We start from the raw sequence: 27,993 nt of genomic DNA, 5'->3' as shown, positions 1-27,993 counted from the left end.
AGCTGAATAATGAAACTATTGTCTTTTTACAGCTGCTATACTGCAATATTTGAATTGGTTCCATACCTGATGAAGTTTGCATTATTGGTTCTGTTATTTTCTGTTTATTACTGTGAAGCTGCTTTGAAACAATCTGTATTGTATTAAGAGCTATAAATTAAGGTGTCATGACTTAAAATTACTTAAACATTTTTCCACATTACAATAACAAGAATGAGATTTTCATACATTCTAACAATGACAATTTATTTATTTATTTTTGCTTTTGATTTTGGGGTGAAAAATGACCTGGACATCATCCAGACAGGTTCCATGAGATTCACCCAGATCCAACTGTCAATCATGTCAGATTATTAGAAAACAGACAAAAGAGGTCAAAACACAGTCAGTAAAACCCTTGAAATACAGCAGAACGGCCACAAGATGAGCTCTGACTGTCCACTGAAGGTACACAAAATCACCCCACCCCAAAAATAAAAACATCGAATAGTGCTCCATAATATATTAGTCACAATCTGTCAGTCCTTCGATTAGAGAGGTGTATTTCAGACACACACACACACACTTATAAAACATCTGAAACTGTCCGAGTAGAAGCACTCATTGTGGCTGGAGTAATTTTGTGTCTCTCAAATAAAAACATCAATAAGTTCACGAGGATGCTGCCCTCATATCTTGGGTCTCCATCCCTTGATGAACTGCATGATTTTTTTGACCTGTAGTTTGGTGAGGTTAAAGTCCTCCGACAGGATTTCCTCTGTCAGCTGAGTGAAAATAGAGCCGTCGATCCTCTCTCGGCTGAACAGACCAATCACGTCGTCCGAAAGGCCGATAAACCTAAGACTGGACGAAACCTCCTCCACCGAGAGCCAGCAGAGCTCCGAGGGGGGTCGCCATGACGACCCAGCCCCGCCCTCTGCCCCCCTCGTCATGGCAACGGATCCGGAGGCGGGGTCCATGGTGACCGTGTCCTCTTCTGAATTCTTGATTGGTCTGGGCGGAGCCTCGGGACTGCATTCTAAAGCTCCCTGATTGGTTAGAGGCTCCTTGGGGGTGGAGCTAATGAGGTCGGGTATCAGAGTGGGAGAGTTCCTACCAGTGGTGAGCCAATCGGAGGAGGCGTGGGCGTATCCCGGATTGGCAAAGGGGTTTAGGGCACCGAATGGTGCGAAGCGGTTCTGCGCCACCGGCCGTGGTCTGGGACAGGTGGAGTAGTTCTTTTGGGTGGAGTCAGTGCTGAGTAGAGGTGTATTGAGGACGTTGGAGGTGGAGGCTCCGCCTCCTCGAGGGTGGGACCAACAGGCCTGCGCGGGCTGGGCGGGATCAGGGCTTACGCAGGGGTCAGAGGTCACACAGTCGGCCCAGGTGCATGGGTAACAGTACAGAGAGTAAGAGTCCGGCGATGGAGAGCTGCTACCGCTACGAGGAGCAGAACTGATGGAGACAGAGAGAGAGAGAGAGAGAGAGTTGTGTTGTAATAAATAAATTAAGAAATCACCAAAAACTCACTGCGCCTTAAAAAAGTACAAAGTCTAATCTAAATAGGCGAAAAGTTCCAAAATAGGCTCACACACTAAAGCCCTGAACAACGCTTTCTAAACAACGTTTGAGTTATCATCGCTGATTTCATGTACCAATTTGGAAGGAACTAACATCTCTGTGTTTATTACAGAGGTGTGAGTCTGTGTTTTCTAGATGTGGGCGTACAAGAAGGACACCTGCTATGCTTGTACAGTATATGTCTTTTAATGTATTATTTGTTGATATAATTTAAATTTATTATAAAAACCCTATTTAAAGGGATACTTCAGGATTTAGCTTTAAGCTTTGTATTAGTAGAAAACCTGTAGTATTTTCAAATTACCATGCTTTCCACCCCCATATCCCAATGAGACGAGAGATTCATGTATTTTTTGTCCGGAAAAAATCCTCCGATGACGCAAAAATCGTCATTTTGCGTCATCGGTGGATTTTTTGGCCAGAGGCTAAAGACTACAGCCGGTAGTAGAGGCTGTCCCGCATGTTTTCAACCGGCCCATAGAGGGTGGGATCTCACTCACAGAACGTACACATAGTGTCAGCCATCTTTTTTGGAAGCTAAGCTAGCAGGCTCTTGTTCTGTGGAGAAAGCTGAGTAGTAGGGGTTACCATCCATCCTCTTTTTCCCGGACATGTCCGGCCGTCGAGATCGTACAAAATGTCAGGGATTCAGCTTTTGCTTTCTGCAGTCGCCATTCATTGTTTACATTGCACACCTTTTGTTTCAATCTAACTGAATTCATTCCGATTGGTGAATATGAATGTAGTGTTTACATGAACGCTAAACAAACGATCGGTTGATGTGCGTTTTAACATTGCTAAGAAAATTCCGGAAAAGACCGAAGCGCCGGCGCCATCAGATCACTTGGACGTGGCTATGTTTACAAGAGGTAAAAACGATATAAATTGTAACGATCACCAGCTGGAGTGCCCTCGAGAGCCACCAGAGGGCGCTCCACAATAGACTATGATCACTTCCTCACAAACTACATTTCCCATACTCACTGCCTGGACTCATCATCACTGATCACATTCACCTGTACCTCATTGTCACTGATTGTATTCACCTGTGTCTTGTCATCCTGCTAGTCTCAGTCTATTTATACCATGTTCATTCATTCACTCACCGCGAAGTCTTGTTGTACTGTTACTGCATTTCTGAGCGTTATTTTCCCGTGTTTGATGATCTTGGATTGTTGCACCGTTTCCTGTTTGTTCTGCTGCCTGCCTCGACCCGGATTGTTTATTGGACCTTGCTTTCTGCTGCCTGCCCCGACCCTTGCCTGTAACCCTATTCTGCTCTGTGATTCTCTCCGTTGTACTGCCTGCTGTTGATTTACCCTGCCTGTCGACCCTTCTATAATAAAGCTGCATTTGGATCTGAATGACACCTATGCTTCGTGACATAAATACTGTTCATTTTCTCACACAAACCGCTCGTTTCGTGTCTTAGGCCATCAATGTGTACTTACATTTTTGAGTCATTAAATCATGTTTAATTTGGACTTCTCTGTGCATGCTCTTTGAGGAAGTTACCATAGACCTGCATTATATGACTAACAGACAGGAACTAAAAATATCAAAATTGAAACTACTGCGGAAACAAAGACACCTACATCTTGGATGCCCTTGAGGTAAGCTAAAATATACTAAAAATTAATTTCAAAGTGAACTATCCCTTTAACGGTATTGTAACGGTTATCAGCTGGAGTGCCCTTGAGAGCCACCTGAGGGCACTCCACATCAGACTATCATTGTTCACTCACAACTACATTTCCCATAATTCACTGCCCGGACTCATCATCCCTGATTATCACATTCACCTGTGTCTCATTATATTGTTTAGTTCACCCCATATAAGCCTGGTTCACCTCATCATTCCCTGTGAAGTCTTGTACGTTATTCCACTGCAATTCTGAGTGTTTTCTTTCCCGAGTTTGATTCCTGTGTTTGACCTGTGGATTGTTTATCGTTGCTGACCCTTCTCTGCCTGCCCTGACCCTGGACTGTTTACTGGACTCTGATTCTCTCTGCCTGCCCTGACCCTTTGCTTGTAATCTGGTTTGTCTCTGCCTTGTCTCCGTTGCCCTGTTTGCTGTTGTTGATCCGTGCCTGTTTAACTACTCTAATAAATGCTGCGAATGGATCCTCCTGACTCCGCCTCTTCACAACAGGTATGATATGACGTAGGTGTAGTAGGCAGCACATCGAGGCTTGTTTACGTTTTTAAACCAATGATATATCAGATATTTATTTGACACCGCTTTCAGTCTAGAAAGCTCCAAATTCAAAAATAATTTCACATTTCTTCTACATAAATGACCCATTTATCTTTCCAGAGGTGAAGTATCCCTTTAAGTAAACTTCTAGAGTTTATAGCTGTAGCTGTTTATTATTAACTTGTCTAGTTTATTAAAACTAGACAAGTGTCTTACTCTTAGATTTTACACCTGACACTTTCCTGACAGTTTCTGTGATTTTACTCTATTTATTAATTTTATAATGTTATTTTTGCGTCGGATACCATCCATTTTGAAACTAAATGAAAGCATGCCGAAGATTGGTGTGCAAACGGAAAACACATGAGGAGAAGCGTTAGGACAATACAGCGTTTGCATTCGGACAGGATTGAATCTCTCTGAGGACTGTTGAGTTTGCTGAAAAACAATCGGTCATTTGCCTAGGAATTTTTACAGAGGTTGTGTGAGAGAAACACAGACTTGGCAGATTCGGGCGGGATTAAATCGTATAAGTACATCTGTGAAACGAATTTCTCTAATGGCCCCCTGGAAAACTACTAAAAAGGGCTTAAAATAGTGGGAGAAAAAAGACAACAAGAGAGCAAATGCAAGATCATCTTTTGACCAAAACATTTGCTGATCCTCATTAAAGCTGTCGTTTTTATCTCGCATTTGATTTTTTTGTTGTCTTTTTTTCACCATCTTAGTGTGTGGGCCTTTTTTGCAACTTCTCATAATAAATAAAGTTTAAAAAAATGATGTGTTCCTTATGATTTTGTTTAGTAGTATTTGATATAGTTAGGATCAATTATCAGTGCTTCCAAAGGGAAATATTTCCTCAAAAGTACTAAAAGAATTATTAATGGAATTATTAACTTCCTCTCGATTCCCATTCCTACTTATTTCCAGTACGTATAACGTCTCTATTTAAACCCCTCCAAGTTGTACACCACACCACAATACTTCCATTTGCAATAATTCCTTTCAAGAAAATCAATGGCCATATTTGCAGTGCCTTTGTGAAAGCTATTTTGGGCATCCAAGACCAAGTCATATCTACTTGAATGGGGTATCCTGAAATCTCATGACCTGTCCCATAAATGTTATTTCTTATGCTTAAATATCATATAAAGTATATTTCAGGGTGGACTAGCCAATAGAAATGACACGATTGGCTTTTATTTAGAAGGCGGGACTTATTCTGTCAAGTTTCACGTTTCACTTTCTATCATTCATAACAATATGACTGCACTGTCTTGGTATATCTTAAAGGGATAGTTCACCTAAAAATGAAATGTTATTATTTACTCACCCTCATGTCGTTCCAAACCTGTAAGACTTTCGTTCATCTTCAAAACACAAATGAAGATATTTTTAATGAAATCTGAGAGCTTTTTGTCCCTCCATTGAAAGCTACGCAACTACCACTTTGACGCTTAAAAAAGTTCATAAAGCGATCATAAAACGAATCCATTTGAATTGAGCGGTTTAGTCCAAATTTTCTAAAGAGACTCGATCGCTTTATATGATGAACAGATTGAATTTAGGCTTTTATTCACATATTAACATTGATCAGCGAACATAAACAGAAGCTCAATCGAAACCTGTTTGACGTGCGATAACCAATGAACATCATGAACCAATGTTACGCAGCACATTTTAACTTCTGCAAGAGGTTTGTTCTCACGCATCAAGCATGTTCATGAGAGCTAAATTAAATCTGTTTATCATATAAAGCGATTGAGTCTCTTCAAAAAATTTGGATTAAACCACTCAATTCATATGGATTAATTTTACAATCTCTTTATGAACTTTTTTAAGCGTCACAGAGGTAGTTGCGTAGCTGTCAATGAGGGACAGAAATCTCTCAGATTTCATTAAAAATATCTTAATTTGTGTAGAAGATGAACGAAAATCTTACGGGTTTGGAACGACATGATTTAATGACAGAATTTTCATTTTTGGGTGAACTATCACTTTAAGTCTTTGAATAAGTACATTTTTCTGTGTGTGTGATTTTTACCTCTCTTGCAGTCCAGAGGAATAAAATGAGTGGTTTGGGTTGAGCGTCTGTGTGGCTGGAGCTTTAGGGAAGCGTGTGGGGACTGGAGGGCTCGGGACGGGGCCTTTAGCACAGCGGGGCGGAACGGGAGGAGCATTTAAAAAACGGCACTCCTCTTTCACCTAGAGAGAGAGAGAAGACATACAAAAGAACTATAACAATCTCCTATATTACACAGACCTGCTATTGTTTTCCTCACAACTTTCTGTCCAGAAGAAAGTAAAACACCATTTTCTCATTAATACTGAACACAGGAAATTAAACACTAAATACCGAAAACTCAACAAATGAATATTAAACACAGAATATGGAATAAAAGAAACAATGAATACAGAATAATAAATACTAAACAATGAGAATTGAAAACTTAATACAGAACACTGTTAGTTTGTTTACAAACACTGAGTCTCACTAAAACAGATGTAATATCAAGTATCAATTCATCTCAGGCTGTCAATCAAATGATTTACATGATATAATTGCAAGATATTAAGATAATTCAAATACATAATTGTGGCAGATGTGTAAATCGCTGAACAGACTAAAAGTATTCTTATAATGGAAACTGTGCTAATGATTTTAATATAATTTTAACTGTATTTTAATAATCAATTAGGCACTCCTGAATCTATTTAAATCTGGTATCCACAAAACTTGTACAGTACAATAAAACATGTAAACAATGTACAGTACAATATGATCAAACAAATGATTTCTGCATGCGTTTTTTTTTTTATTACAGTCAATATGGAAATATTGCCTTAATGATCATCATGATGATGATAAACATTTAAATATTTATCACCGTCTAAATTTCCTCTTCTGGGAGAAACAACTCTAGGATTCTGGGATACAGTTAATTTCCTCCACAAATACACCAGGGACAGTGTGTGTGTGTGTTTGAGAAGCTAAATTACAGGCCAGAACTGAACCCTCTATGTGTGGGATAAAGAGAGAGAGGAAAAGCAAAAGGCTGTAATTTCAGTCAACAGCGTCAAAAATACTTTACTTCTGGCTCTACGAGATGTTTGTTTCTCTGAGTAAAATGTCAGTAATTTTATCAGAAAAAGCTGCTACATTAAAAACTACTTTACCACCTGCATTATTAGTATTTTCAGAATATCTTGGAGTATTCAAAATATTCAAGTAGCTCCTCATTTTAACATTATATAAAAGACATAGACTGAGATGATGTGTGATTATGTTTATGTGTGTTTGCTGTGTTCCGGTAAACGCATGCTCATTATTCAGTCTTTAAAAGCAATAGTATCAATAATTTAGTCTGGGGCAGCAGTGCTGTGTGATACTGTATATAATGCACATATGATTGTGTGTGTGTGTGTGTGTTTGCACATGGGCCTGTGGCAAAAAGAACTGCGGAAGACAAGTACTCTCATGGGAATAAAGAGGGCTAGTGAACTACAGTAGAGCTGAGCTCAGGGTCAGAAGCACAATAACACTAGGGACATTTTGTGAGTGATTCTCACAAAACTGTCCAGAATATTTCACCTCAAAATCTATAGAAACAAAGTACTTATATGTATGTATTTTGTTATACAGTATTATTAATTATCATTATACTTTTTATTATTATATTAAAAACATATATTTATATATTTTTTTTTATATTTAATATTTACAGAAAAGTAAGCCTCTTTTAGAACCATTCAGATTTGATTAAAGTGGCATTATTTTCCATAAAAAATACATACATTTCCCCCAAAATTATCATTATAATGAAAACAAAATCGAATTAACATTATTGTAATGCCATATACACCGATGAGCCAAAACATTATGAGCACCTGCCTAATATGCTGTTGGTCCTCCATGTGCTGCTAAAACAGCTCCGTCCCGCCCAGGCATGGCCTCTACAAGAGCCTGAAGGTGTCCTGTGGTCTCTGACACCGAGACTTTAGCAGCAGATCCTGCAAGTCCTGTAGTTTGAGGTGGAGCCGCTGTGGACTGAACCTGTTGGTCCAGCACGTCCCACAGATGCTCAACTGCATTAAGATCTGGAGAATCTGGAGGCCAGAGCAACACCTTGAACTCTTCATCATGTTCCTCAAACATGATCAATGTGTGCAGTGTGACTGTGTGCTTCCACCAGGGAACACCATTGTCATGAAGGGGTGTATCTGGTCTGCAACAGTTTAGAAAGGTGGCATGTGTCAGATTTACGTTACGTCCACATGAATGACCGGACTCAGGGTTTCCCATCAGAACATTGACCACAGCGTCACACACACACTCCCTCCACAGGCTTGTCAGCGTGATCAGCGGAAAAAATCAAGCGGCTTCTTATCGTCCTACAGTCCATCCTGGTGCATCACTTCCCCAAACGACCGTCTTCCACTGCTGCTCCAAGGTCCAGTTTCGAGGCTCACGTGCCCATGGTAGCCGCTTTCGACAGTGATCATAGATCTCTGATTGCTCTGTAGCTCCGCTGCTCCATAAGCACTGTGTATTGTGACACATTCCATTACAATAATTAAAATTTTGTGTGACTTGTGCCACAGTAGACCTTCTTTTGGCTCGGACCAGACGGGATAACCTTTGTTGCCCTCGTGCATCAATAAGACCCAGTCGCCAGTTTGTGGTTTGTTCCTCCTCGGACACTGTTGGTTAATTCTCAGCACTACTGACCGAGAGCGACACACACAAGCCTTGCTGTTTTAGAGATACTCTGACCCAGTCATAACAATTTGGCTCTTGTCAAAGTCACTCAATGGCCTTGTTAGGAGATGATCACTGATATTCACTTCACCTGTAACTGGCCATAATGTTTTGGCTCATCAATGTGTGTGTGTGTGTATTGAAGGTTGACTTCCCCCCAAAAGTGTCAAAAGACACTATCAAAACATTGATATGTTTATTTGAGTATCTTCAAGATACCCAACACACCAACTTAGTTTTTTTTTTGAGAATCACCACAGAAAATAATGACAATTACAAACAATTTCGAATTTGGTTGGAAAACATGCTTAATAGTCTAATAATAATAATAATAATTTCATATAATGCAAAAGTAATGGTCCTAAAAATAAGCTTCACTTTCTTAATGAAAAATATAAGTTCACATTATTCCTTTAATTTTAGGGCTGAAATATGGCCCAGATATTTTTTTATGAACTATATGAGCCAAAAACTCAGAATTTTATTAGAAAATATATGGAAAACAACTGCTTACAGCTTCTGATTTGGGTGGGACTGGGGGTGGAGTTGATACTCTCGATACTCTTCCTGCTTCCATCTGCACCATGGCGACGTGGGTGGTACCCTCCAATGACGTGGTAGTGGAGTGAAAGGATATGAGGTTATGCTCCGCCTTCACCGCGCTCTCAGACGCCAAACCAAAGCTTCCAGAACTCTGATTGGTCCAGAGCTCCTCGTATGGAATCTCCTGCGTCTCAGTCGACCAATCGGGCGTGACGTATTCTCGTTCCTCTCCGTCGCCGTCACTAGAGGGCAGCGTGTGCGAGTCGACCAGCGAGTCTCTGCAGCCGTGTGAGATTGTGTGCGTGTGTGTGACCGCTCCACCTCCGTACACACACAGAGACAGTCTCTGCAGGGACGTCCCCAACTCGTCACGCCCGTAGCCTTGAACGCACACCCGAATCCGCCGCGGACTGAGACACTCCTCTGAGAAATCCGTCTTGACTTCGCGCACGGCGCGCGAGTAATCGTCTGGGTCGAAGCTCTCTTGGCAACGCAGCGCACACTGCAGCACCACCTGCTGGTAGGAAGCGTCTGCGCGCAAAAGCCCCTCCGGCAGAGTGAAGCGCGGCATGTCCGTTAATAAAAGGAAGTGAGACGGCGTCACTTCCTCTTTGCGAAGTATGCAGCAGAGAACGACAGTTTTGCTGATGATGCTGAGGAGTTTATATCGATGACCCTCGCGGATCGCATGAAGGTCGTACAGGTTGCGAGGAGGTCGCGAGGGCACGGATACGTTCACAGGCAAACGCACGCGCTCGATGATGCTGCGCACGGTGTGTTCGCCTCCCTGCATCTGCAGCTCCTGCGGCGAGCGTGTGCAGAACCGCCCGCGACACTGGAACGGCAAACTGACGCTCTCATTGGTCCGATGGTTCATGCATATCAAACAAGGCATCTTCGTGCGGGCGGGACGTCCCAAAGCTCCGCTTGCTTTGCCAAGTCGCCGTAGCAGCGTCGTCAGGCGGGATTTCTCGCGAGTCGATTGGACGCAGAGCAGTTCTGCTTGGCCCATGAGAGTCAATTCATCACCCGTCTGAAGAGAAAAATTATATAACTCGCTATCCTCTGTAAACTCCCCAGAAACCACCTACAGAGAGAGAAAAAAGAGACAAACGTATTAGCATTTAACACAAAAACACAATGACTGATGTCGTTAAGTATTAACCTAATTTGTCAAGCTATAAGCTACTCATAACTTACAGCAGTTAAACTACAGTTAAGCCTAAAATTAGTTAGTTACACTAGAAGCAACTAACAAAATGCGGAACTAAATTGAAGCCATTTAAGGGGACAGTATCTTTTAAAATATCGCCGCTGTCAGGCAGAAATCTTGTATCCCCAAAAAACGCTACTTTAAAGGTGCATTGTACAAGTCTCTGAGTTTTTGCAGAACTATGCCCCCTCTGGCGACAAGCGAAACTGCAACCAGAGGTGTGGACGCTCATGGACCACACGCACACGCACGCTTGCACGAGTACGAGCTGTTCATAACCAAAGGAGCATCAGCCGCACAAATGTTTTGTTTACAGTCATAATGTCTTCAGAGGTAATAAAGTTATAAATCTGCAAGTCATTTTAAATACATGAAAGGAAAGGCATTTGAGTAGATTACACACTTATGTGTGAGGGGAAAACGGGGGTAGTAGAAAACTTCGGTTTTTGTTTCCATCTATCTCCATGTTGAACTGTTTTATGTGTTTACTGTATCCACTTATGATTGTATTATTATGGAAACACGTTCATGAACAATATAAGTTATTACTTTGTAAAAGCCAACTGAGGATCCCGTTTGAGCCCTAGAGCAGACCGGAGATCTCTCCATTTGTTGAAAGCCTTCCCGATGTTGACTCTCGTCTTATTCCGACGCCTGTCTGACTCCAATTTGGCCCTTTTGGTGGCACTAGACAAAAGTTTTCTATTCTTTGTCTTACGTGGAGTTTGCGCTGGGGTTTGGAATGAACTACAAGCCGGTCTCTTTGAATCCATCTTCTACTTTTGTTGAAAGTTGACTAAAGTTTTGTCGCTCGAGTTCAGTTGTCTTCGCTGATACGGAGAATGGCGGCGAATACACAAACCTGCCAGACATAGCCAGGTGAGCGTGAACGCGCATGACGTCACGCCCAGTCTCAAATTCCGTCCCGAATCCCTCTTATTTATTTTACTGTACAGGATTATAGAGGCAATCGTAGTGATCAGAGAAGGGCTCATTCAGCCCATCAGGCAATTGTTTAAGCATATATGGGTTAGAAAAACGGGTATTTTTAACATGAAATGTTGCGCAATGCACCTTTAAATGAAAAAACAAACGAACAGGTTTTTAAAATAAAATGTGTTTAATTAGTGTTGTCAAAATTGCAGTTATTCGCGGAATTATCAACTTTACGTAAGTTGTGCCTCGACACGGCACAGCGCGGATGAATCCAATGTTTGAGGAGAATGTGCGGCTGTCAGTCACCATGCAAATTATACTTTGTTCTCAAATTGTTAATGTTCAACATCAGCATTGCGTGACTACATTTAATACCCTTCCAATATTTATCCTTGTTTTCGCATGGGTCCGGTTGCAGTCTCTTTTTTTCTGTAGCCAAGTCTTTTGCATTTTACAACGGGTGAGTCTCTAGTTGTCACTGATGATTGTCGTTTGAACCTTTCTGGATCCGCCATCAAATTGATAAGTTTAATTATATCAAGTGCTGTGAGAAAAGGCTATAAATCTCCACCTCCAGCATCCTCACACTCGATATAGCCTACTAGCCGAGACTCTTCTTTATGTGTAAAGATGTGTGTGTACTGATGTGTGTGTACAGATGTGTATGTACTGATGTGTGTGTACAGATGTGACGTAATAACACAAAGACATGCTCGAATCTCCCGCGGAAATCCACCAGTACCACTGGAATTAAAAACATTATTACAAGCTTACCGCTTTAAATCGAGCTACGGCAAGCAGAGAGTTATGAACACTGGCTGGTTATGTACTTGCTCAAAAAATTATTTTGGATAATTTTTAACCCAAAAAAGTTACGGACTGCAGCTTTAACAATCTGAATCATACATTCAATTAGACATTATACAATGAAAAGCAGTGTGCGTAATACAATGTGAAAAAACATGCAGTGTTTTAGCATGTTAAATCACTATTTGTTGGACTATGTTCTACATAACTAGTAAAGCGACACTATTTTGAAAACCATTGAGACGTTTATTTAAAATTAGTTTTTTATTTTTATATTTCCTGTTTTAATTTTAGTTTTAGTTTGTAGTTAGTTTATTTTTTTTATATTTATTAACTTTAATTTCAGATTTAGTTTTTGTGAATTCTTAATAGTTTTAGCTAACAATAACAACACTACCGACAGATTAATGTTAGGCATTGCTGAGATGCAGTCTTCATTACCTTAACGCTGAACGTGATGGGCTCCATGACGAACACGCGATCAGGAAAGATTCCAGCGATTTCCTCCACGCTTCCAAAATACTGAACTGGCTCACGGACATCCCGATCCTGATCCAATAACTTAAACTTTCCTAGAACAGAACAAAAAGAGTCAAAGACAGAAATGAAGAAATAGTTTTACAAAATGGTCCCCTGAAATTAGCTAAATCGAACTAAACCGCCCTCTGATGACATCCTGGTAGATAAAAAATAAGTTCATACAGTTTTTTATTTAAAAAAAATGCTAAATGTTTCTTTTGGGGTATAGAGTTTAGTCTCTCAAGATAGCAATTTGCTTTATATAATTAACAATAGAAGTCTATGGTATGTCCGCATTTAAGTGTGTATGTGATCTTATAGGTCATTTTCTCACACACACTGATAAAGCGTAAGAGAGCGTATCTCTCTTTGTCTTTTGGTCTCCTGGCAACAGCTTTTCTTTCTGCAGTTCTATAGGACACTCGGAGCTGAAAGGGTTTCTTTCTCTTCTGAAGTTTCACTATTTCTTTTCTGTTCTGGATGCATTTGTAAAAAATAAATGCTTCCACTAAAGCCACTAAAATTATTACTGTTGCAAACATCGGTTGGAGCACCTTCAACCAATCACAGAAAGCATAAATTGAAATACACCAATCACATTTCACTAGCACTCAAACACACACTTTTACATAGCAATTTAAACAGAGACTTCTTGTGTATTAAACTGCAGCGTTTGTGCTACGGACATGAATGATTCTTGATGTTCTTAAATCTTCCTGTTATGACTCCGAGACGATTCAGTGCGTGCAGGAAACTGAACAGATCATTCAAACTGATTCGCGAACCGATTTAGACAGATCTGCCCAACTTGTTTGAAGTCTTTGAACAGAATCGATTCAAAAGAGTGATTCATTTGTGAATTGAGCATCGCTCATGCCCAGAAAAAAGAGAGAGCGCGCGCTTAGAATAAACTACGCTTTTAACAACATATTGCATTAAAATAAAGTAACGAGAGGAACCTCGCCCAACGTAACGAAGTAAAAGTACAGTTTTTTCATTAGAAATGTACTCGAGTTAAAGTAAAAGTACCCACAATTAAATCTACTCTTAAAAGTAAAAATTTTCCAAAAAAATACTCAAGTAAATGTAACGAAGTAAATGTACTTGATTTTCAATCAGGTTTTAGAAGATCTTATTCGACTGATACTTCTTTACTTTATTTAACATATTTTATTAGAAAGCAGATTGATGGAGGTAAAATGTGTGGAATGGTACTCATGGATCTTCAAAAAGCTTTCGACACACTGAATCATTCGATATTGCTAGATAAATTAAGTGTCATGGGTTTCAAGTATGGTCAAAGCCTGGTTGAACTCTTATTTAACTGGGATAATTCAAAGGGTAGAAATTTGTGGGATACTCTCTGAGGAGACATTTATTAATAATGGAGTTCCTCAGGGAAGTGTCATAGGCCCCCTTTTATTTCTCTTATTTTTTTTAACATAAATGTACATAAATGACATGCAAGCTGTTTGTGACTGTAATTTGTTTTTATGCTGATGACTCTGCTCTACTGGTTTCGGACAAGGATGTTCTCAAAATACAAGTGATATTAGGTGAGCAGCTTTGTAGGATAAGAGACTGGCTCTCTGATAATAAACTTTTTTTGCATTTAGGTAAAACTGAATCCATATTTGGGACGAAATGAAAACTGAACAAAGCTCCTAACTTATCTATCAAGGTAGGGGATTGTGTAATATCAAATAGAACCACTGTTAAAGGAGAACTCCGGCGCAAAATGAACCTTTGGTCTAATTACACATTGTTACCTAGTCAACCGTTATCTGAGATTTGTTTTCATGATTATCGAATGTAAATAGTTTTATCTCTACAAACAGTTTAGCCTATAAAGCTAGTATAACGCTAGTTTATTGGGCATAGTGTAATGACAAATAAAAATCGCTTGTTAATACCACTAACAAGGCTCAAAATAGCCCCACACTAACACGGTAGCATAATGAGGGTCCCTACCTTCAAACCGAAGCATTGAGAACTTTGTAAGTGTACAGACAGTTTAATAAGAAGATATTTTAAACATACAGTCAACTTCGCGTATACAGACAGAAGCCATCTTTGAAATACAGCCTTTACCAGTCGATCTACGAACGCCGATGTACATAACGCCGTTCTCCTTTAATTATCTTGGATGTGTTTTGGACAATGATTTAAGTGGTACAAGGATGGCTGTGAACATTTTAGCGAAGTTAATGCTAGGACAAAATTTCTTGCCAGATGTGTTAGTTTTCTGGATAACCAAAATATTAAAATACTTGCTTCATGTTTAGTTATGTCATTTGGAGTACGCGGGCATTTCTTGGATGTCTGATTTGTCTCGTTTATGGCTCGTTAAGTTACAGAGATCTCAAAATAAATTGATACGGTTGGTTTTAGGTTTTAATAGTGTTACGCATGTTGATGCTTCCCTTTTTAGACATCTTAAGTGGTTACCTATAGAAAGCAGAGTTGTGCACTTTAAATTAAAGATGGTACACAAGATAATGAATAAAAGAGCTCCTTCATATTTTAATATGTATTTTTCTAGGATGAGTGAGTAATATTGTTATAATACTAGGCAGAGTTTAATGGATATTACATTATGTCGTTTCAAAACAATACGGTCGGAGGTCTTTTGAATACTCAAGGGCACAAGAATGGAATAAATTGCCTCTAGATGAAAAGAGTATGTCAATTATGGTTGGCTTTAGTATGAATGTTAAAAGTTGGCTATTAGATAAGTTGTTTTAGTGATTAATTTGTATTAATGTTTTTGGGTGGATGTTTAATTGTGATGTATAATTTGGAAATGTGTGTTCTTATTGTAGTGTTGTAAGTTTAACAGTATGCAGTGCCAAGGTAACCTGTCCCTAGGAGTGAACTTGTGCTTTACATCAAGGATCACAATGGAAATAAGTTTTGTTTAAACTTTATTGTGTTATCCTTGACAAATTAGTGTATTTTTCACTATTATTTTGTCTAATAAATCAAATCAAATCAAACAAGAGCTCAATTCAGCATTCACACGCTGTCTGAGAAGCGGCTTTCTTGGCGGATGTGTGCGCACACAAAACTTCTCACACTATTGAATTGAGTTCTCTTTCACGTCTTCTTGCGCTTGAATATTTAAATTGGCAAGGCTTAAAAATAAACTTTCCTGATGCAGCACTGGGCCGATTGAGCAAGTGACAGTTGCGTCAACTGTCCCGAGAAATGTTCACGCTGGTCCCGGGCAGAGACAATTTATATAGAGACATGCCACTTCCTCAATCCTCAATACAACTATATAGGGAAAACCCATAAGGCCAAAGATGGCGGTTGTATGCACATGCCCCGCCGCTCCCGCTGGAAAGCCAATCGTCTGCTTTTAACAGTCAATCCAGGAAACATGTAAGCCTATCGTCTGGTTCCATTGACGCATGCGCACAGTTGAGGTTTACGACAGCGGTGACGAGAACCCTTGCGCATGCGTAGTAAACGTATAACCTGTGGGGGAAAAGACCTTTTAAACCTTATTTTGGGGCAAAGTCATCGAAGTTTTTCACCGATTTTTATCATATTTTACTGCTGTTTCTATACAAGCAGTTTTTATGTCCCGGTGACCAGTGAAAGTGCAGTTCTGACTCTCTGCCCATTCATTTAGATAGGAGCCTGGTCTTGTTAGTCCGAAATAGCTGCCCGGAGGCGTTGCCAAGATGGCGGCCGAGTGGCATGACTTGCCTAAAAGGACTTTGTCCCGGGTCATCGGGCAGTCCTTATTGTCGAGCCCTGTATAAACATTCGGCAATTCACACATCAGTTGTGGTAAACGGAAGCTCGAGCATGTTCGCTTGACGTGCGAGAACCAATGAGGCTCATTCTCGTGTTACGCATAAAAGAATAAAATACTAAATTCAATCTGGTCATCAAATAAAGCGATCGAGTCTCTTCCGAAAATTTTGACTAATCAGCTCAATTCATATGGATTAGTTTTACGATCTCTTTATGAATTTTTTTAAGCTACAAAGCGATAGTTGCGTAACTGTCAATGGAGGGACAGAAAGCTCTCAGATTTCATCAAAAAGATCTTCATTTGTGTTCTGAAGATGAACGAAAGTCTTATTTGGAACGACATGAAGGTGAGTAATTAATGTTAGAATTTACATTTTTGGGTGAACTATCCCTTTAAGAAGGCAATCTGCAGAAGTTTGTCCCCAAATGTATATCTAAGACATAAATACAAATGCAGAAAGTTTTGCACTTCTTTTCAAAACTGATCAGTAATTGCCCACTTCTCCAGTTCTCAAAGTATTCTTTTTTGTCCATTTTCTTCATAGAGAGTAAACTAAATATATTTATTGTTATAAGTTTATGTTATCATTACAAAACAATTTCTCTATGCAGAAAATGAATGAGATTATTATTCCGAGTCCGAGAAATATACCGTGCCTATATTCTGCAGATCTTCCGTTTTGAGTGTCATCAATAACAACCCTCTTCTGCATCATCAAAATCACAAGCAAATCTAAAATATCAACATGGTCTCATCTTCTGCATCTCTCAGCTGTGTAAAAATCATCCTTCTGTAATTCCATCTTCCTTATTAGCACTCTATCTGTCTATCTGAGAGACGTTAGACCCAGCCACCGAGACACGAATGACCTCATCCATCCCTCTCAGCATCTTACTGCCTCCGGAAACCCCAACAGATGATCTCATTGGTCACCTGACCTAATGGTATGGGTGGCGGGTATATTAGGTAACGGGCGTCCCAGGAGAGGAAGTCCAGCGCAGTAATGTCTGCGATTCCGGAAGCTCGGAAAAACGGGCTCCTCCGGGGCTCTCATGGGAATGACGTCAGGATGAGGTAATGATGAGTTTGACTTTATGAATGAGAGCGGAGCGCTAACTAAAGGGTCAGGGTTTAAAAAATCTGCCCCTGCTGGTGCCTGCCGTAACTACACCATTCTGAGCGCAAAAAGCATCTTTCTCCATTGACGGCCATTGATAAGCAGTCGTGTATTGTCATGAAAAATTTTTTTGGGATGGATGGATGTTATATATATATATATATATATATATATATATAAAAACTTGTATAAATTATTATTTAATAATTATTATTGTATAAATAATTTAAAACAAAATGGCTTCACTACTACTTCTTTATACAGAATAATGACATAATCATACAGAATCAAAGAATTATATAGAATCAAACTAAAAGAATTTAGACTTCTTTGTCTTTGTTGTAATCTTAGGATGGTTATTATCATTAAGACATGTTTGGCTTTATTGTCCAGAAAAATAAATCACCATCTTTATAATAGTTTATAATCTTGAGCATCTTTTTTATTGTTCCCATATCACCTGAACGCTTTGCCCACATTGTATAAAAACACTCACTACTATAAAACACTGTGAATTGAATTGTGTGTGTGTGTGTGTGTGTGTGTGTGTGTGTGTGTGTGTGTGTGTATGTGTGTGTGAATTCAGGACGTCTAAGTGGCCATGTGTGAAGTTAAGTGCTTGAATACAACAATCAATATACTGTTAACAACCAATCATCTCCCGTTCTCTGTCTCTCTGTTTCTCTCTGGCCTGAGTGTTTTAATAGCTTGTACACTCTCAGTGGATAATAATGAAATCAGTTTTGTGTGCTGAAATATTTTTATATATAATTATTTGCTTAAAACTCTACTTTTACAAACTAGATTTTGGATAAAAATGTGAGTGGTGCATTTTTCGGTGCATTTATAATATTCTGATCTCTCTCTAGTCCATTTTATCATCAGCCAGGAGAAAATAAGTCACTTTGAAAAGTAATAGCACACCTCTAGTCAACAAACTCCACAATATCCAATATCATTCATGTTCATAGAGCTAGCAAAACTGATGCAGCAACCACTAATTGATTACAATCATTACTTGAGTGAGTGTCAGTACACCTGCCGGCACAGTCACACAGTCCAGTGTGTGTTATATGGTACCTTGATACTGTAGAGGGATGTCTATTTTAGGTCCGATCACATAATGACCTTCCTCCAGACTGTGGGCAGTGACGGTGGTCCACTGTCTGCAGGAGTGAAGCAAAATTACGTCCTCCTCCGACAGACCCTCCACATTCTCACCTGCACATACACAAAAACGCACAACTGATATGATTATTCATCATTTACAGGTTCAGCACTGATGCAAAAAAATACATTTATATTGGCCAGGCTTATTAATCGGCTGATACTTGGCTTTTTCGAGATGATCTGCATCGGTAATGCTTGGCTGACTCTAGATTAACTCAACGTCTATAAGTATATCAAACCTTACCCAGATGCAGTACACTCACATTAACCTATGTACTATATAGCAAATCTAAACTTGATTGTTATACCGTTGAAAAATGTACAGTAAACTATATTATCGCCTAGCGATATACTGTATATAAAGTTGTATTCAATCGACTTTTATTCAAGACACAAAGGTCCATAGAGACAACACCGTACAGATATATATAAATAAATAACAATACAAACAGTAAAAAATGATGCGGAAGTGGCATCATTTATAAAACATATACAGGCTTCGGGTCCAATGTTTCCAAAAACAAGATGTATACCTTGTGTCACTCTTAGAAACATCAGCTATGGACACAATGATAATATTCTTAATGTCAGTCTGCACATGAATCTATACATACAATTTCTTAAAACAGCATTAAAAGTGGGCACATTGTTACACTGTTAGAAAAAAAAAAGGTGAAAAAACGGAAATATTCTGGCAGCTGGGGCGCCAGAAAAATACCGTGAAATACCAGTAAAAAATCAACTCGTAAAAAAACGGAAATATTCTGGCAGCTGGGGCGCCAGAAAATGTCTGTTAAAAAACGGAAAAATACTGTCAGGAAAAAAAACTGTAAAAAAATGGTAATTTCTTATCCTATAATTATGGTTTATTACTGTTATTCTACACAAAAATATCTTTCATTATCTGATATAATGTTAATTTACTGACCTATTGAAGTATTAATATCTGTCTTGTACCGTTGTAATACACTGTCAACCAACAACCACAGAGGTGATGAGAGTCACATGATCATTCAAAGCTTATTCAGCGCTATCTCACAACCAATTCGTACAAGAGACGATTTGTCTAAACCAACGTGATGGATAGGTTTAGGGGCGGGGTCAGGGATAGGTCAATCATACGATTTCATACAAATTTGGTAACTTGTAAAATATGCACGAATTAGCAAAAACCGTATGAATTCGTACGAATTGCCTTGAGAGCAGGCTGGCTCATCACAAACAGCTCTTCCACAAAAGTGTTAATACTAATATACAGAAACTGCACAGTATCATTCGCACAAACATTAAACACCATCATGGTAACACATGAAATTTTAAAAATGCAATAAACATTAGTTTAACAACATTAAATGTAACAGAAAACCCTAATATACATAACTCATTCGGAAAAAACTAAGAAAACTATGAAGAAACAGTTATTTCAACAAAAACACATCAAATGTGAAGTGTCACGCAGGGAATTGTGGGAATGTCAATTTACGGTTTTTCACTGTAAATTATACAATGAGTTGTTCTTTTTCACTTTCAAAAACTGTAAATTGAATGGTATTTTACAGTAAAATTACATTAAATGTACCATTAGATCTATCACAGTTATTATATAGTGCGGAAATACTATTATTTAACCTTAAAACTCACTTTAACACCCACATCTTCAAGGAAAACATGTTAAATGACTGATTTCTGCAGTTATACCTTTCTTTGTTTACTAATTTAACAGAAAAAATCTGTAAAATATTACGGAATATTTTATGTAAAATTACACATAACCCTGTAAAAATACAGACAATTTCCTTTAAAAAAACGTAAAATTGATGTAAAACCAAAATACAAGCAATTACCTGTAAATTCAATAGTGGACCTTTAAATTACAGCAAATATCTGTAAAATAACAGGCATTCACTGTATAATGACAAAACGGCAAAATTCTGTAAAAAAAAATACAGACCATTACCTGTAAATTTACTTTTTTTTTTTACAGTGCACTCCTGATGTTAAAATCTCACTCTTCAAAACCTATTGCACTTCACTATACAGCACATCTGTGGTGTAATTTTAGTAAGTCGAAAATGAAAAAACTTCACGTGGCTTATAATGATGCGCTGAGAATTGTGCTTAAAATTCCTAGGTGGAGTAGTGCCAGTGAAATGTTTGTCTATGGAATTTGCGTGCCAGCATGTTCGCCTGCCCATACAGTTTTCCACACTGACGCTGCACAATTATATGCAATTTGATTCACATACATACAGAACACTAACGTAAAGTGATATATATATGCTGTATAGCAAACCACAACTGCCTGTTTTTTCTATTTCGTAGCAGTAACTATATTATTAACCAGGTCTTTATATAAAGTTGGATATACAAGTATGTCCAAATTTATCCGCATATATACAGTAGACTCACGTAAGGCGATATATACTATATACTCCTTTTTAGATACAAATGGTATTTTAGACATTTTTCAATCTGGTTTTAAAGCTTTTCATAGTATCATTTTTAATGATCTTTTACTAACTACAGACCGTGGGGACTCTGCTATTCTTCTGCTTTTAGACCCCACTGCTGCTTTCGACACAATTGATCACGCCATTCTCACCTCTCGCCTAGAGCACTGTGTAGGCATTCGAGATACTGCCCTGCAGTGGTTCAGATCGTATTTATCTGACCGTTTTTTCTATGTAAAACTTGGTGACTCTACATCATCTACCGCCCCCCTTCTCTGTGGAGTTCCTCAAGGCTCAGTTCTTGGAGCACTACTGTTTTCCTTGTACCTTCTTCCTCTTGGAAACATTTTTAAAAAACATGGTATTTCCTAGCATCTTTATGCGGATGACTCGCAAATCTACTCACCCCTGAGAAGAAATGAAAACAGTTCCCTGACTCCTTTAGTTGAATGTCTCAAGGATATTAAAGCCTGGATGTCTTTTATTTTTTTCTTTCAATTTAAACGAAAAAAAAACTGAGGTCATTGTGTTCGGACCCAGCCGGGTTTGTGATTCCACTCCCGTAAACCTTGGTTCCCTGCAGCAATACGTAAAGCCAGTAGCCACCAATTTAGGCTTTAAAATTGACAGTGATTTTAAACTTGACAAGCAGATAAACACGGTGGTGAAATCCAGTTTTTATCATTTGAGGCTTTTATCTAAAATTAAACCTGTTTTATCTTTTGATCTTTTTGAGCACGTGATTCATGCTTTTATTTCGACCCCTTTGGACTACTGTAATGCACTTTACATTGGCGTGAACCAAACCTCCCTTTTACGCCTACAGTTAGTCCAAAATGCAGCTGCTCGTCTGTTAACAGGAACCCGGAAACACGAGCACATTACTCCCATCTTGGCCTCGCTCCACTGGCTCCCTGTACATTTTAAGATTTTAATGTTTGTTTTTAAGTCACTAAATGGGTTGGCACCTCAGTACATCTCTGAGCTCTTGCACACTTACACCCCTTCAAGGTCACTGAGGCTGAACGTGCACAGGACCAGGCTGAAGACCAGAGGCAACCGCTCTTTTTCAGCAGTTGCCCCCAAATTGTGGAATGACTTACCTCCGCACATTAAACTTGCGCCCACCCTCCACACCTTTAAATCGCGTTTAAAAACATATTTTTATTCTCTGGCTTTTGATTCACCACGAGAGCTGCTGTGGTCTTCGTTGTCGCTGTCATTATTGATGTTATTTGTTTATATTTTTATTTCTGTAAAGCCCTTTGGTAACCTTGTTGTTTGCTATATAAATAAAGTGGATTGGATTGGATTGGATATACAGCATATATCTACAGATTGATTCCTTGTATCGTCACAAAATATAAATTTCACAGACAAATTATCTAAATTACCTGGTTTTATTATTTAAAATGGCTGACTCAACTTAAATACATGAATTTATATCAACAAAATTAAAATGTATGAGTTAAATCAAATATAAACATTAGCATCATGATTTTCTGTAAAGCTGCTATGAAAAACAATGTGTATTGTGATAGATAAATAAATCACAATACACTATATAAATAAATTAGATTTGACATTATTCCTTTCACACACCCATAAAAGTTGACCAGGAATAGTAAATCACGAAACACATAAGGCACAAAAGCTACAAAACTATAAATCCGGATGTATCTCCCCTTAATTTGTAGCTTTAAAACACACACACACACACACACACACACACACACACACACACACACACACACAAAGAGACAGTCAGTCTCACACACAAACACACACAAGAGCTCAACCACAAACATCAAATGAGTTCTTTGAACTTCCTCACATGGGGTTTATGGGAGAGAACTGAGGTCAGACACAAACAACATCACCTCACAAACATCAGGCTGATCTCTTCGCTGAAGAAAGGATGAATGGACAGAGAGAGAGAGAGATGAACTGTATTGATCGGGTATTAAACGCATTCCTCCTTGAGACGAGTCTCAAACAGATGCTTTACACAGCGAACGAGTCCAACACACAGACACATTCACTGCAGATTGTCTGTTGTGTGTAATTACTGGTGTCTGTGCTGATACAGTGAGATCCTCCTACACACACAAACACATTACAGCAGAATCTAATCAAGCAGATGATCTGAAGTTAAAATTAGCATTACAGTCAACAGGAACAATATTAAAAAACATCTGTTGTCACTCTACCATATTTATACTGTAGTGTATTTATTGCACTTTAAAAGCCCGTTCACACCAAGGTCGATAACTAAAGCCATAACTTTTTAACTATTTCATTACTATGTGGGAAAAAAAGGTCCATTGCATTGTCAATCAATACTGTAGCCCTCTACTGCACAGTGTTGCCATATGGCAACATACCCTTTCTTTGGACATTTCTTGAAATTTGAAAATAAACATGAGCTCTGATTGATCTTAAATTCATAATAGAACCCGGTGGTAACCAATGATATGCTTTGATGACATCACGACACTACACACACCCTTGCAACGTCATTCTTTTCACACACTTTTGATGACTCCAGCTGCTGAAAAAGTGCTTGTGTATATGTGAAGATTTTCCTCATTTTTTTCATATTTCTTCGGAATAAAAAAATACATCAAGCATCTGGGATAAGTTCTAATCTTTTTTCAATCATTGTCACATTGTTTTGATACTTATATTACCTTTTTATTTAATAAAATAGGTATGTTGCCATATGGCAACATTGTGCGGTAATGGAACAATATTTTGCCCATGCTAATGCAGAGTAGCTTTGTATGAATGACAATGTATGGATGCACTGATATAGTTGGATGGTTGTATTCTACTCATATATTTATATATATTTGTATATATTTATAAAGTAAAGTAAAAGTAAAGTATAAAAGTAAAATATATATCCGTCTTGACCGTTTTGATCACTGGCCAGAGATGGGTGCACCAAAAGGAAGGTGCAAGAATCCTGGCTGCAAGGGCATCGTCAGAGTTGTTTGCTCTAAGTGCAAGGTGCACCTCTGCCTTAAAGGTGGGGTAAGTGATTTGAAAAACGGCCGGCAGATTTTGAAAATACACAACTCAAAAGGTCCTACCTTCTTTCCTCCAACGCTGGCCCTGACTCCACCCATTCGAAGAGGGGCATGGGGGGAGGGGGGTATGGTACGACCGTTTGATTGACGCACTTACTGTCCAATGATTCTAGGTGGTCTTGGAAATGATTGGCTGGAGTTTTTCGAGTCCTGCCCGTTCCACAGATGATTAATTTTTTTAATTTTCATGTCAGTGCTTCTAACTCAGTGGCTGTAAGTGGGTTAGGAATAGGATTTCAAGTGATTTTGAAAAAATGGTCAAAAAAGAAAATCACATACCCCACCTTTAACAGAGAGAACAACTGCTTTAAGGCGTTTCACATCGAGTAGTTTCACTTGAACAGTTCTTATGAGTTTGCGTCAGATGTTTTGTAAATGTTGTTGTAATAATCGTTTCACATTGAGTAGTTTCACTTGAACAGTTCTTATGAGTTTGCGTCAGATGTTTTGTAAATATTGTTGAAATAATACTTTGAAAATTAGTTTCATATTTTGTACACAAAGCTCTTGAAAACATTTTAAATAATAAAAACGATTTCATTTCTAAAAGACAGGTCTGTAATCATCTGAATTTCATATCATTTTGGGAGAAAACGCATCAGGCTGTTCCATTGTCGCACAATGTTGCCATATGGCAACGTACCCAAAAGTACCCCTCCCAAAAAAAAAAAAAAAAAAAAGAAATGTTAATTTGAGTCTATTTTATGTATAAAAAAACACTGTAATTTTTTTTCCCATGATTGCATAACAATGCGTGCAGTAGAGGGATAAAGCAGAGCTCTCAAACTGAATCTGAACATGAGCGAAATCTGCATGGGAAACTTCGTTTTGGTGAATTTCGCATTCACACGGATTCCTATTGAAATTACTGAATTTTGCCGGTGAAATCTGCTGAGCAACGAACTGCACCTTTAAAGGGTTAGTTCACCCCAAAATGAAAATTCTGCCAGTAATGACTCTCCCTCATGTTGTTCCACCCCCGTAAGACTTTCGTTCATCTTCGGAACACAAATTAAAATATTTTTGATTAAATCTGAGAGCTGGATCACTCCTCCATAGGCTTCTTAAGGGATCGAAACTGGCAGGCCCAAAAGTTATGAAAGACATCATTGAAATAGTTCTATTGACTACAGTGGCTCAACCTTAAGTTTATCAAGCGGCGAGAATACTTTTTGTGCGCAAAAAAACAATTCTCGCCGCTTGATAAACTTAAGGTTGAGCCACTGTAGTCACTCGGACTATTTTAACGATGTCTTTCATAACTTTTGGGCCGGCCAGTTTCGATCCCTTAATATGGAGGAGTGATCCAGCTCTCAGATTTAATCAAAAATATCTTAATTTGTGTTCCGAAGATGAACGAAAGTCTTACGGGGGTGGAACAACATGAGGGTGAGTCATTACTGACAGAATTTTCATTTTGGGGTGAACTAACCCTTTAAAAGCCCACTGAAGTGCCTTGAAACGTGCAGCATTATTCAATGTGTTGACGTAATTTCCATTGAAAAACAGGAAGACAAGGCTGGGAATCGAGCAGCTCCTCCCCTTTTTAAAATAGCCAATAGCTTTCAGTTTATATCACAGCTCGACCAGAGCCGTTGAGCTCGGTAAAGCTGCAGTTTCCTCCTAATCTCGAACCGTTTCTCCTCCTAATCTCCTCCATATCGCTTTAAAATAGAGCATTCTGTGCAGAATTCAAATGGGTCCATTATGTTTCGTGGTCTGGGCCGACTCACACATATGATCCGCTCTGTGTTATTGTGTCTCTGGACCAGAACAGACTGTGTCGGTTCGTGTGACACCAACGAGACTTTAACAGACTTCAGACGTTCCCTATATAGTGCACTATATGCCATTCACCATGTAGAAAATAGTGAACGTGTGAACAAGTGACCGATTTCACCCGCAGCTTCAGCATCTATTTATAATGTATAGGGGGCGGAGCTTCAGATTCTAGAGAGCATTTGATTGGACAGAAAATCTGATGAGAAGCTGAAGTGCAGAGTGATGTCATCAAAATCATTGATCCATATTGGTGGAAGTGAGAGACTGTCTGTAAGTTTTGAACGCTTATATCTTCTAAATGTGAATTTTGTCATTGTTTTCATACTAAAAGCCAAAAAACTTCAATTGGGATTTTATGCAGACTTTGATAGTATACTGAAGTCCACATCACAACTATAACGATAACAACATAGAGTAACAATATCATTGGTATCTCTTTTTTCCAACCGCTGAACTATACAAACATTGTCAGCCATTCAGAATCCATCTGACTTTAAAGAGCTGGAGAATGTAAAGCGACAGACGATAAAGCTGCATCACGCACTTACAATAAACCAGAAAATTACCGTTTGTTGGTGTGGACACTCATATAGTTATAGTTATCATTCTTGGGGTGAACAGTCAGGCATTATAAGTATTTATGCAATACATCATCCATGCGCATAAAATAAACAAAAATAACAATCCATTATGGTTGTGGCAATGGGCCTTACTCAGGCTAGTTAAATGCCAAATTTAATTTAACACGAATGTAAAAGTCTTGCCACTGAATTGACTGAAGTTTTCAGCTAGTTGGCCAAATGGAAAATTAAGTTCTGGACTTTTTGAAAAGAACCATTTTCAGCATGTTTTATTTCTAAGAATGCCCAAATCTATAGGATATTCCTGTTTTCCTTGTCTAATTCATTTTCCTCTGATTCAATCATCTTTACAGAAGAGCTGTTTTATGTTTAAAGGGTTAATTCACACACCCAAAATAGAAATACTTTCAGGTAGGGGTGAATTCAGGGGGATTGGGACACTTTTTGCCATTGATATGACTTGGAAAAAGTGTCCCAATCACCCTGAATTCACCCCTAAATGTCAAAAAATTCATTTCTGGGTGCAAAATATTTCTTTAAATACTGTCACCAGAGAATATGGAGTCTAACTATAATGCAAACACAAGAACTCCCTGAAAAAGTCTGTAAAAGGTGTATGAACATGCTGTCACATATCATGACTTATATCAGCCACATATTATGCAGTAATTGATAATTGATTATTTTAGTTCCAATTCAGAACCTTTTTTCCCACCATACAGAGTCAAACTTTCACACACACACACACACACACACACAGTCGACACTGATGGGAGTTTAATTCTGTGCTCCTCGGTTGGGATTGCTGAGTAAATGTTGGAGTTTCTCCTGCAGGAAGTTGTTTAGTATTCAACACACACTACAGCGCATTACAACATTAACATATGAAAAGAGCTGCAGCTCTTTAACACACAACACACACTCTGTCACCTTTAGCCAAAAGACAAGTCAACTACACACTTCACTGAGGATTCTGTGTTACAACACAACGTTTCATTAGTTTCATGCTATATATAGGGTTTGTCAAACTATCCCGAGTGTTTCCAGAATTACTTTGCATAATCAGAGCCAAAAAATTATTCATATGCAAGCGAAAAACTTTGATTCGGCAACAAGCTGAAGAATCTTTGACGCGACGCGGCGCAACAGCGTCAAACAAACTCTCGCGCCCTATCTAGTCCGTTTATAACTATAACGTTCAATAACTCTGATGCTTTCTTACCGTGGCTCAGTCGCACGAGTGTCGGTAAGCGGAATTTGCTCACGATCACGTCCAACGGCAGCGACACGGAGCTCCACGAGAGTCCGGTAATGCTCGCGGATAGTTTCTCCATCTTTCATCCGTCACCATCATCATCATCACTCGCATCACGGGGACGGAACGGAACCGGTGTCAGGAGCGCATGGGGCCATGATGAAGAGAAACGCGTGAGAGAAACTCTGAGTCTGAAGTGATGTGATCTAAACCGGACTCATCGAGCGAGGCGCGCGACACCCGCC

At 38.9% G+C, this 27,993-nt stretch overlaps 1 protein-coding gene across 1 annotated transcript; it reads right to left on the bottom strand.

Annotated features, from left to right (window-relative positions):
* Positions 1 to 47: 47 nt before the first annotated feature.
* On the bottom strand, positions 48 to 27,993 carry gareml (GRB2 associated, regulator of MAPK1-like). The gene is made up of 6 exons (XM_056269415.1): positions 27,716 to 27,993; positions 18,499 to 18,639; positions 12,458 to 12,588; positions 9,032 to 10,147; positions 5,803 to 5,963; positions 48 to 1,434 (listed from the first exon to the last, which is right to left on the bottom strand). The coding sequence occupies exons 1-6, from the start codon at positions 27,825 to 27,827 to the stop codon at positions 669 to 671; spliced, it is 2,427 nt and encodes an 808-aa protein (XP_056125390.1). The 5' UTR covers positions 27,828 to 27,993; the 3' UTR covers positions 48 to 668.

Source organism: Rhinichthys klamathensis, unplaced genomic scaffold (assembly GCF_029890125.1).
Source record: "Rhinichthys klamathensis goyatoka isolate OS25496 unplaced genomic scaffold, OSU_Roscu_1.1 h1tg000281l_1, whole genome shotgun sequence".
Classification (NCBI taxonomy): domain Eukaryota; kingdom Metazoa; phylum Chordata; class Actinopteri; order Cypriniformes; family Leuciscidae; genus Rhinichthys; species Rhinichthys klamathensis.
The sequence above is the reverse complement of the archived record's forward strand: the minus strand, read 5'-3'. Positions and strand labels throughout refer to the sequence as shown.

Coding starts and splice junctions, on each gene's coding strand:
- gareml (XM_056269415.1), bottom strand. CDS start 27,827: ATGGAGAAACTATCCGCGAGCATTACCGGACTCTCGTGGAGCTCCGTG. Junction 18,640..27,715: donor ACTCGTGCGACTGAGCCACG/GTAAGAAAGCAT, acceptor GTGTATGTGCAG/GTGAGAATGTGGAGGGTCTG. Junction 1,435..5,802: donor TCCTCTGGACTGCAAGAGAG/GTAAAAATCACA, acceptor TGTCTCCATCAG/TTCTGCTCCTCGTAGCGGTA.